Source organism: Cebus imitator, unplaced genomic scaffold, assembly GCF_001604975.1.
Source record: "Cebus imitator isolate Cc_AM_T3 unplaced genomic scaffold, Cebus_imitator-1.0 Scaffold22, whole genome shotgun sequence".
Classification (NCBI taxonomy): domain Eukaryota; kingdom Metazoa; phylum Chordata; class Mammalia; order Primates; family Cebidae; genus Cebus; species Cebus imitator.
In genome coordinates this window covers 6,415,908-6,427,312 of record NW_016107337.1, presented here as the reverse complement: position 1 = coordinate 6,427,312, position 11,405 = coordinate 6,415,908, and the positions used below count along the sequence as shown (strand labels likewise).

Sequence of the window (11,405 nt, the reverse complement as noted above, 5' to 3'; positions counted from 1 at the left end):
TCTCAGCATAGAACTGAGCACATAGTAGGTACTCTCAGTAAATATGTGTCAAATAGTCAATACGCTTTTAAAACATTTCATTCAAGTTTCCTTCCACCCCTGTAAGTCTCAGTCTGATGTCAACTTTCCTAGTCCACAGATGGCCAGTTTAGGGCCAGACCATCGGACATAAGAGCAAAAGGGCCATGTCCCCTTGTGGGAGGCAGGCCAAAGCTCTGCATTGTAATGAAGTCACCTTATTCAATGGCACGAATTCACACCGTTTAGAAGTCCAAGAAGAATGAAACTGGTAAACATACAAACTGATCAGCAAAAAGGAAAACCAAGGAAAGTTTATGTTTTCTTAGCCAAGAGGGGGAAAGGCTGAGGTATGTAAGACATACACCACAGAATACTGTTCTTTCTTTTTTATTTAGTCACAACACATCAGTACAGCAGAGGTCAAACCCAGTTCAGTGGAGGTCGTTTAACTACACCTGTTAAAAGAATAGACCTGAAAAATGATATTTTATAGCCCAAATCAAATTAAATAAATCAAAGAGAAGGAGGCAGGAAAACCCTTTTAAATATCTCGGCAACTACAGTTCCATGCACCAAAAGGAAAACTCACATAAAAATTTCCAAAAGAAAATATGGCAGTTCCAGGAAAATTAGGATGCATTTAACAGGTTCCACTGTACTACTCAATTGACCGCTTGCACGCCATGGTCCCTCATCCATGTTAACATTTGTGAATTTGAGATCCGTGTGATTAAAAATTCATTGCATTGCTGGGGCTGGTAAATGCAGGCATATTCTATTCAATTACCTTCAGTTTCCTTTCCACCAACACTCCAAATGAGACCTAACTATCAGCTGCTCTCTCCTAACTAAATCAGAACTGCCAGTCCTGGCAGACACCAGCAGCTGGTCATATTGATTCAGGGCCCCCAATAGTATGTACATTCACCTTTCTGCTATAGGAGGCAGAGAATTTGCTAGTCTTCTTTCTTGGATAAAGCTGATCATCTGATTTGTCAACGCTTTGTTCAGAAATATAAAATTCAATATAGTTCCCCTCCCCCCAAAAGAATATTATTTATACAACACCTTAGTCTGTCAAAATAGTAACAAACAGAATCATGTTAACATTAAGCATAGTGGTTTGGAAAATTAATTCTAAAAACAGACCATAACTATACAAGGAGAAAAACAGACCAAAAATACTAAATGTTAAGATTCCCCAAATTTTGAGGCAAAAACGGAATCATTCCGGTTTACAAAGTAAATTAGGCACAGTGCAAACCTATCACAAAGTATTGGCTTATACTATTTCAATGTAATGCTTTGAACAAAATTTAACAACTAGTTTTTAAAAACTGCTAATACATGACATGATGAAAAAAACATTAAAAAAGAAAAAAGTAAACCAACAAACCTTTAGTCTTTAAAAAAAAATTATCTGAAAGTGTACCTTTTTCCTTTTACTGACGACTTTAAGGTGATGTTGGCAACAGTCCAGCCCAGCTGGGATTTCAAACTTTCCCCTCCCACATTCTACATCAGTTCTTTAAAAAGCTCCAATCTCCGTTCCCCAAGGTCTATAGGGCTTGCCAAGGTTTGCAGCCTGCGTGGGTGCTGAAGGGCTCAGTGCATTGGGAGACAGTAAGTGGAAGGAGCCGAAAGAGAAGGGGAAGGCCGACAGGGAGGCCACTGAGGAGAGCAGAGGCGGCGACAGTTTGGAGGCGGAGGTGACCACAGGGAGCACCGGTCCGAGGCTGCCGCTAGGGGGCGCCCGCAAAGCAGGCGCCTCGGGATGTGCCGAGCCCAGCCTGCCCTGGTGGTGCGGTTCCGTGGGCGAGGCCGTGGTGCCCGCGTTCCCGTGGCTGTTCTGGGGCAGCAACAGCGGGTGCGCGATGTGAGGGTGATGTCCGAAGGCGGTCCCCCAAGGAATGTGTCCTAGGCCCGCGTGGGCGCCGCTCGCGGCTTCGCGCTGGGAGGCGTAGTTGTTGAGATGCGAGACCAGTCGAACTCGAAGCGGGTCAGAGGCATCTAGTCCTTCAATGATGCTCAGGTAACGGGCAACTTCTGCCAGGCATTCCCGAAACCCCAAACTCCGATAATCCATAGCAAGGGCGTGCGCGTCAAAGTAACCTAAGGAAAAGAACAAAAGAAAAAATCTCAGGGCTTTGCTCATTTCCCGAATTTCTTTCAATCCCAGAGGCAGCCCTTCCTGGCAGATACCCGCATCCCTTAAAAACAACACTCAAGGGTTCTTCCGAAAGTCTAAATATTTTGGAGTCAACAGAAATCTTTGCATTAATTAACATGAGCAGAATGTGTTTGCTAATACGAGTTCAAAGTCCAATTAGAATCTGCAGAGCAGAAACTGGAATTATACCCTACCAGCAGATGAAACTATGCTCATTCCTTTAATGTTTTCCCTCAACAACAACAAAAAATACATCAAGGACAGAGAAACCACAGAGCAGTGAAATTCATTAGACACACAGATGTAAGTTATCATCGTGGAGCTTTTAGGCACTGGGACCTCAGTAAAGCATTTTCCTGCTGGAGACAGACACACAGACCTTGGTCTCCTGTTAGGTCTTCTCTACTTAACCACAATACATTTCTTTCCTCAAGAGGCATGTGACAGCACATTTTTTTCAATCCCATATACCAAAATAAGACCACATATTGCTTTTGAATGCTTTTTCTCAAAATAGCGATGGACAAATGTGAGAGCTACCTGATCTGAATCAGGGCTGTCACAACTTTTGAAGACCTCACAAATAATAGATATTTTCCAAAAGATGCACTAGCTCAATCTGCAGAGAATTGGAGTGGTGAATTCACCGGATAAGATTCTATGTGCATTTCAAAATGTACTGACATATACCACACACCGTTCTCTCCCCACCACCAGAGAAACATCAGGCAGCTACTGCACCAATCCTGGCCTTCAGCCGCTGCTCACTCTATGCCAAACACTTAGAGCCCCCACCAGGTCTAGGAGATGTACCTTTCCCTCCTGCGGTATGCAGCATTTTCAGGTGATCCACGGTCATCTGCAGGATCTCGGCTTTTTCTAGCTTAGCAGATCCCTAAAGATGAGAATGACAAAAGATTGATTTGGCACAAGGTCCTTTGGGAGACAAAATATGAATACATATAAGCAAATATATAAGCTTTGTAAATCATAAAGTATGGACTAAAACAAAATCAGTTGTCTTCACAAAATACGTTGGCATCTGTGTACGAATTCATCTAGGCACAGCGACACGGCTATTTTCCAAGGCGGATGAGATTAATGGTGGGAAGGAGTCAGGAGCTTCGGATAGCTACGCGGAGAGCTTTACCTACTTGCTCCATTACCTGCTTCTCAAAAGCACTGGGTACCAGCCTTCTCAGCTCAGACAAACTGTTATTGATCCGGTCTCGTCGGCGCTTCTCAATTATCTGCAGAAGGCAAGCAAAACAAAGGAAGGCATTTCCATTACTACTGTGAATTTCAAAGACAAAAAAAAAAAGGTGGTTATTTCAGTTAATTAACAAAAATAAAAGGAGATTGCAAAGAGACTCACTCCTCTCCGTCTTTTTCTGGCCAAAATCTGAGAAGATGTAGCTGGGGACATGGAACCTAGAGCTGAACTCAAGTTTCTGAAAAGAGAAAAAAAAACGAACAAAAACTGAAATTGCCGTTAAACGAGGGGAGGTGATCTAAGAGATCGCCCCCACTCCCTCCCTGCACTCAGACTGTTTTGCAACTTGGGCTGGAAAGCGCCCCGGGAGTCTCCCTGGCCGCAGGCGGCCGCCAGCCCGCGACGCGCTGAGGTCAGCGCAGGGCACCGGCGCGCCAAGGGTCCTCGCCCGCTGTCACCGCGGCCGGCCGGCGCTCGCCTCCAGCTCTGGCTCCGCTCCGCCGCAGCCAGCTCACCCATTCTCGTCCGCACTCTCCTTCTCCACCTCGATGGTCTCGTCCAGCTCGCTGTCCGAGGAGCTGTACTCGGGGTGAGCTCGCTTCATGCTGGCTGCCCGGGGGCTCCAGGGGAGGGTCGGCGCAGCGGGCAGGGAGGAGTTAACTACAGTGGCGCCTCTCCGCGCTCGGCTGCTCGCGTTCCGCACACACTGATCCCGCTCACGCTTTGCTTCTGGTTAAAACTCAACCATCCTTTCCCACGCTAAGCCCCTTCCCAGGGCCCTGGGGAGGGCGAGGGAGTGGGGAAGGCGGGCGAGGGGGCGGGAAGGCGGGGCGGCAGCTCCAGGGCAACAGCCGCCTCCCGGCCAATCCGGCTTCTCGCGCCGCTGATTGACAGCCGCTCCGGGAAGGGGCGGGAGGGAGGCGGAGGGCGCGAGCGGACCGCGCCCCCGCCCTCCGCGCCCACCCCTGCCCGGCGGCGGTGCGTCGGCTCCGCGGGGGCTCCGCCGGGCTTGCACTCTGGGGAAGGAGGAGGCGCGGGCGGTGGGGAGGCGCGGGAGGCCGAGCCAGAACACAAGCCCGCCGGCGGCCGCGGCCCCTCCCCGCCCCGCGCGCCCCGATTGGCCTGGCCGCGCGCCAGGGCCTCGCCTGCAGCGCCTCCGGTGAGCCGCACGCGCCGCGGGCCGTGGGAAAGTGCTGGCGCCGCGGCCGCCAGCCAATCCGGGCGGCCGGCGACGGCGACGGCGGCCGCGCTGGCGGCGGCGGCGGCGGCGGCGCTGGGCGTCCGCATGAATGGAGAAGAATAGGCAGGCGGGGAGCCGGGCCGCGCGAGGGCGCGCCGGCGGGGGCTGGGCGGCCGCGGGCCGGGCCCCCGGTGTGAACCTGTAATCGGAGCCTGGGCGCCGGCCGGCCCCGGAAGCCGCCGCCCAGCGCCACCGTAAATCTCGCCTGCGTGGCCGCCCGTGCCCGGCGGCTGGAGGCGCGCGCTGTTGGCGGGGCCGTGCGGGGTGCACCTGGCTGGGCCGCGCGCCGGAGGCTCCGCGGAACACGCAGGGAGCCGGGAGAGGGGGCACTGGGCGCCTACACGGTGGCCACCAGCCCAGGAGCTGTTCACATGGAGGAGCAAGCTGTGGGCTCAGGGGACGTTCTTTTTGGATTTCTGGGATCCAGGCCGCACAGGCAGCCAGATTCCTTTCCGCAGGGGCTTCCCAGCCGCGGGATGGAATGAATACCCCTGTGCATCTCATTTCCGGGGAAGTGGAGCACTTGTTTTCTCGGCTGACTGGGGGGGCGGAAAAAACCCAACCGTCACTGGGGATGTCCATTATGCTGGGGTTTTTTGTTGTCCCCCGCCTTCCCCCGCTCCGGCGTTGGCGGTGGCGGCCAGATCCTCTCAGCCGGCGACAGGGTGGCGGTGCTGGCGTTTGCGTCTAAGGCCGGCCTTGCTGAGGGAATACACGTCTGTGACCCCAGACACACACACATCTCTGGCTTCGGTGGCTTGGCGTTTACTGGGTGCTACGTGAAGTCCCCCCTTCCCGAATCCCCCAGGAAGACAGATTTTTTAAAAATACGTTTGTAAATCTCTAAACTGATTTCTGATTCCAGAAACAGGATGATTGTTTTAAATTTGAAAATCCGGTCTTCTGCCCCTTACAAAGGTGCAGAGCAATTCACATTCCTCTCAGATCCCCTCTGGAGCTTGTAGTCCTGTCTGTGAGGGAAAGCTTAATACATATCGGTGAGGATAACAAAAGGCGTTTGCTCTTTGCAAAAAGCTTCCTGGTTTCTAGAGTATTTTATTGATCTCAATGCCATCTTTTTATTTTTTCTCACTCTGTCGCCCAGGCTGGAGTGCAGTGGGGCGATCCCAGCTCACTGCAACCTCTGCCTCCCAGGTTCAAGCGATTCTCCTGCCTTAGCCTCCCGAGTAACTGGGATTACAGGTGCACACCACCACACTCAGCTAATTTTTTTTTTAATTATTATTTTTAGTAGAGACTAAGTTTCGCCATGTTGGCCAAGCTGGTCTCAAACTCCTGACCTCAGGTGATCTGCCCGCCTCGGCCTCTCAAAGTGCTGGGATCACAGGCATGAGCCACCACGCCCAGCCTCAATGCCATCTTAAAACACCCTGGATGCCAAAAACTCTGACTGGCCCGCCTGGGCCCAATCCATAGTTCCTCTCTGGGCACCCTCTCCCCTCCACACCCACCCCCAACACATACACCCAGGAAATACAACCTCCTGGCTCCCACAGAAGCTTATTCCACTTCACATCGTCTCCAGCCCCAGCCCCTCTGCTTCCCTGTCTAGGCTGGGCCCTTCCATCAACCATCGTGAGTTTGTTGCTGGCACCCCAGACCTCTGACTTCCTGAAACTCCACTGCATGCTGCCTGTCAGTTGTCAGTCCAAGATCAATCCCACCACGGCTTTCTCTCTGAAGGTGCCAATTTTAAGGCTCCTTCCTGGCTCTCCCAGTCTTCAGTCCAGGGCATCCATCACTACTCCCTGCCTCTTCCCTCCCAGAACCTGATGCTCCAGGCATAGGAAACTATCCCACCTGCCCTCCTCTGCCTTCCAGAAGTCCATCTAACCTTCCATTCCTTTCCCAAAAGTAAACAGGCCAGCCTTCCCCAGAACCAGTTTGTCTACTTCCCCTCTGGCTCTGTAAATTTTCCCAGCCTCTGGCATCTACAGTGAGTCAGTCTTTCCTGCTTTAGCCCATTTCTGCTGCCATGGAGAGGCATGGACAAGCTGCAGATGTTGAGTGAGAGGAAAAGACCAAGTGGAGTTAGGGATGCTTCGCTCTACATTAGCATCTAAATGAAATATTGCTCACATGTTCATGATTACTTTTCTGTCAAAAAGGAAGTTCTCCCAAAACCTAAAATGCAATAAAATAAATAAATGGGAAAAAAAAAAAAAAAAAAGGAAGTTCTCTATAACCAGGTGCAGTGGCTCACACCTGTAATCCCGACACTTTGAGAGATCGAGGCAGAAAGATTGCTTGAGTCCAGGAGCTCCAGATAAGCCTGGGCAACACAGCAAGACCCCCATTTCTTAAAAAAGAAAATTTAAAATTAGCCAGGCATGACATGCACCTGTAGTCCTAGCTCCTCAGGGAGCTGAGGTGGAAGACTGCTTGAGGCCAGGAGTTCCAGACCAATTGGCAACACAGCAATATCCCCATCTCTAGAGAAAATATAAAAATTCACCAGGCATGGTGGCTGGTGTCCTATCTACTCCAGAGGCTTAGGCTTGAGCCCAGGAGGTTGAGGCTGCAATGAACTATAGTCATGTCACGGCACTCCAGCCTTGGTAACAGAGACTCTGTCTCTTAAAAAATTAAAAATGAAGGCCGGGCACGGCGGCTCACACCTGTAATCCCAGCACTTTGGGAGACCGAAGCAGGCAGATCACCTGAGGTCGGGAGTTCAAGACCAGCCTGACCAACATGAAGACACCCTATCTCTACTAAAAATACAAAGTTAACCTGGCATGGTGGCACATGCCTGTAATTCCAGCTATTCAGGAGGCTGAGGCAGGAGAATTGCTCGAACCCAGGAGGCAGAGGTTGCAGTGAGCCGAGATGGTGGTATTGCACTCCAGCCTGGGCAAGAAGAGCAAAACTCCGTCTCAAAAATAAATAAATAAATAAAAATGAGGTTGTCCTGCTTCTTAACTTTGACTCTCATTTTTCAGTGAATCCAATAAATACGTATTCTTCTATGTGCCATGAGCTGTGCTAGGGCCTGAAAACAAAGGTGACCCAAAAGTCATCAAGCCTGCACTCCTAAAACACATCCTAGGGAGAAGACAGAGAATACACAACTAAAATAGTTATGGATACTCCAGTGCTTGCAAGCACTCCTTGGTAAGGAAAAACAAGGGGGTGAGGATTCTTTATGAGGCCTGGGAAGGCCTGTTCGGAGTTCGGAAGGGACTTAAAGAAGAGGTGAACTAGGTGGTTCAGTAATAACCAAGAAGAAAGGGGTGGAGACCTACCTACCATGGGTGGTAGGATCAGAGGAGAGAGTTCCACTAAGGGCCCCAACCCCAATTTTCTCCCATCTGCTATGTAGAGGGGATTTATCCCTGGAGGCTTTAAGCAAAGAACGACTTTAAAAGTCACTGCTACCCTGAATGCAAGGTACCTCTAGCGAATTGACCCATTCTCCAGCTTAAATGGGACTGCCCAGGCCTGGCCCCTCTGGAAAAGGACCTTTTACCAATTAGGGGTGGGGAAGTGAGCAAGTATTGCCTTTTACAATTCATCTGTCCTGAAGGATCACCCTTTTTTATTTCGCTCAAAGTCTCATTTTCTTGCCTGGTTTGTAGAGTCTGAGTTCAGTTATTTACTTACCATTCTGCAGGCTGTTTTTATCTGCATTCCCTTGCAGAAGAGATACTCCAGATGTCCTGGAAGAGAGAGACACTCCAGATTTAGGAATTCATTCACAAGGCCAGGTCCAGGTGGGGGCCTCCCCAGAGGTAAACTGGTAGAACCTCCAGAGAGAAACACTTCATCCTCAAACTCCAGCTGCAGCATTTCTCTGTGAACGAGGCTTGGGGTGGCCAGCTTGTTGGAAGGGATGCAAGCAGTAGCTGGGTGTGGGACTGCCCAGGAGGAAGCCCAGAATCTTCAGTGATTCATTAATGACAGCATTGGCCGCTGTGGAGGTCCCTACTGGGATACACTTCATGAGGCCCTTTCTCTGTCAGTTTGCTGGCGGGTGCAGGTGATCTCAATTGAACAATCATGGGACATGGTACTTAAGAGAACCAGAGGCTACACCTGCACCTCTGAGAAAGCAGGGGCTGCTTCTCTGTCTCTCTGACCTTTTAGTCTAAGTGCTGTATCCATTCTGAGGCAAAGGTCTTTGTCAAAACAACTTTCAGGTGAAGCCAGTCAGTGGTTGGCTGAAACATTTAGGGCTGCTTGCTTATGTATTTGCTTCACAAACTTGTATAAAGCCCCTAGTCTGTGCTGGGCACTGAGCCATGCCTAGAGCAATCAGGCAGAAAAGTCACAATCTCTATCAAGCTGCTCACAAGTTCTTAGCTTGTGACATTTAAGCCTCAATAATCTTATCTGTAAAATGGTGATATTAATAATAGTTACTTTCCGGCCAGGCACAGTGGCTCACGCCTGTAATCCCAGCGCTTTGGGAGGCCAAGGTGGGCAGATCATGAGGTTAGGAGTTCAAGACCAGCCTGGCCAAGGGGGTGAAACCCCATCTTTACTAAAAATACAAAAAAATTAGCTGAGCCTGGTGACAGTTACCTGTAATTCCAGCTACTCAGGAGGCTGAGGCAGGAAAATCGCTTGAACCCGGGAGGCAGAGGTTGCAGTGAGCCAAGAATACACCACTACACTTCAGCCTGGGCAACAGACCCAGACTCCATCTAAATAATAATAACAATAATAACAATACTTTTCAATGTCACGAATTAAATATGATCAATTATGTGAAGCACTTTACAACAATGTTTGGCCATTAGTTAGCATCCAATAAACATCATCTGTTATTATTGGCTTTTAATACACCTGCTCTGCCCATGAATATATAAACTCTGAGCACTAAGTTACTTCTGTGTTTCCTTCTCACACTCTGTTACACATCTAATGAGGTTGAAAGGCAGTATAAATAATTATTTGGTAATTGGGTATATTAAAACAGAGTCTCTAGAAAGTAATCTTTTAACATCAGGAGAAAGAAACACCACTTCTTATTAAGAGAACTGGATTATTTTGAGTAATATAAGTATCTGCTATTCACTATTAGTGAGAGTTGTGTTTTTTGAATCTCTTATTAAGAAACGTCTCCTGGGCATGTAGTGCTATAAATACATGTATAAGTTGGGAGTGAACTCATGGAGTTCATGGAGTTCCTTCATGAGAACACAGGAATGTTGACTAAGTGCCAGTTTTCCTTTGTTCCTCATGCTTGCTGCTTTCTCTAGATGCAGCATCTTAAGCACCAGATTGCCTTGTGGCATGTAATGCCATGCAAAAGTGCACTTCCACTATCAACTTTCCTAATTGAGGTCAGATGTAGGGTGCCTTGGCATTTCCCTTGAAGGAGCTGTTTAATTGGAACCCTAACAGGCTGTGGTATGGTACAGTGGAAAAAGCAGGGATTTCAAGCCACCTGCCTGGGTTCAAGTCGCTCTTTACTAGCTGCGTGACCTTGAGATTGTCACCACACCTTCACCTCTGAACCTCAGTTTCCTCATCCATAAAATAATAGCTCAGCGTTCATTTGGTTTTTCGAAAGGTAAAATGAGACAACGCATTTTTTCAAGTGCCACACAAATGTTATGCCTTATGCTTATGTTATGACGATGATGATGATGTTTAGAATATGGGATGCTTCTTCCTGAGCCTTGCTGAGCCACCAAGTCTGGAACTCCTGGCCTTCTTCCTGAGCGTTCCTGAGCCTCTTGTGCCTGCCAGTGAATCTCTTCACAGCAATCAACTACATCTTTTAAAATATGTATATGTAAAATACCAACATGCATTTCATAGAACATTAATTTCTCAAGATCCTTTGTAAATAAAAGAATCTGTTTCCAAATACATGTGGAAAACCACCTGTAAGATCTCGGAGCACATTACAGCGTGAAAACCTCAGAGACATTCTTACTAAAGAAGCCTTATTTACATTTGTCTAACTCAGCACTTCCCAAACTCACTAATTACAACACATTTTTTTTTCCGCACATAACATATGCTAACATTCCATTGAAATTGCATACCAAGGAACACACTTTGGGAAACTGTCATAGTATAAGGGTGGATGCATTTTGCTTTTGGTTAAAAATGACAGATCCACAAAAAAAAATTAATCACAAGTAAAAAGCAACTTAATACAAATTATTACTAAGTCAAGTGCTGAAATAGAACTTTTACTGAGTAATGTCTCATCACCCATTCCCCTTCCATCCCCAACCTTTCCGAGTCCCCTGTGTCTCTGATTCCACACTCTGTTTCCATGTGTACACGTTATTTAACTCCAACTTATAAATGAGAGCAAGCATCTGACTTCCTATTTCTGAAAGTTATTTGCTGACTAATCAAAGAAACCAATTACTTAAAAATAATTTGTATTACCTTTTAAATACTTTGTAATAACAAACACCTTCATGGCACTTCATGGCACCTATATACCAGAAACTGTTTTGAGAACTTCACGTATAACTTATTGAATTCTCACAGCAACCCAGGAAAGGGGAGTTATTTTCTCTAGCTTTAAAAAAGGAAGCCCAGGCAAAAGGAATTAAGAGATTTGCCCAAAGTTGTATCTGAATCTCTGCCATTGGTTTGATTCCAAGACACTCTCTTTTCCTTAAAGAATAATTTACAGTGTATTCTTTTCTCAGTTAAAATGATACCAAAAAAAAAAAAAAAAAAAGGGCCAGGCGCCGTGGCTCACGCCTGTAATCCTAGCACTTTGGGAGGCCGAGGTGGGTTGATCACCTGAGGTCAGGAGTTCAAGA

At 48.0% G+C, this 11,405-nt stretch overlaps 1 protein-coding gene across 3 annotated transcripts; it reads right to left on the bottom strand.

Moving 5' to 3' along the window:
- Positions 1-392: 392 nt before the first annotated feature.
- Positions 393-4,254, bottom strand: HEY1 (hes related family bHLH transcription factor with YRPW motif 1). Of its 3 annotated transcripts, none has more exons than XM_017521873.2 (5): positions 3,920-4,254; positions 3,567-3,642; positions 3,346-3,441; positions 3,005-3,086; positions 393-2,133 (listed from the first exon to the last, which is right to left on the bottom strand). In XM_017521873.2, the coding sequence occupies exons 1-5, from the start codon at positions 4,006-4,008 to the stop codon at positions 1,550-1,552; spliced, it is 927 nt and encodes a 308-aa protein (XP_017377362.1). In that variant the 5' UTR covers positions 4,009-4,254; the 3' UTR covers positions 393-1,549. The 3 variants fall into 3 exon arrangements, with proteins under 3 accessions (XP_017377362.1, XP_017377363.1, XP_017377364.1); XM_017521874.2 differs by having other exon boundaries at positions 3,358-3,441; positions 3,920-4,250; XM_017521875.2 differs by lacking the exons at positions 3,005-3,086; positions 3,346-3,441; positions 3,567-3,642; positions 3,920-4,254 and adding an exon at positions 2,571-2,736.
- Between the last annotated feature and the right edge of the window lie 7,151 nt (positions 4,255-11,405).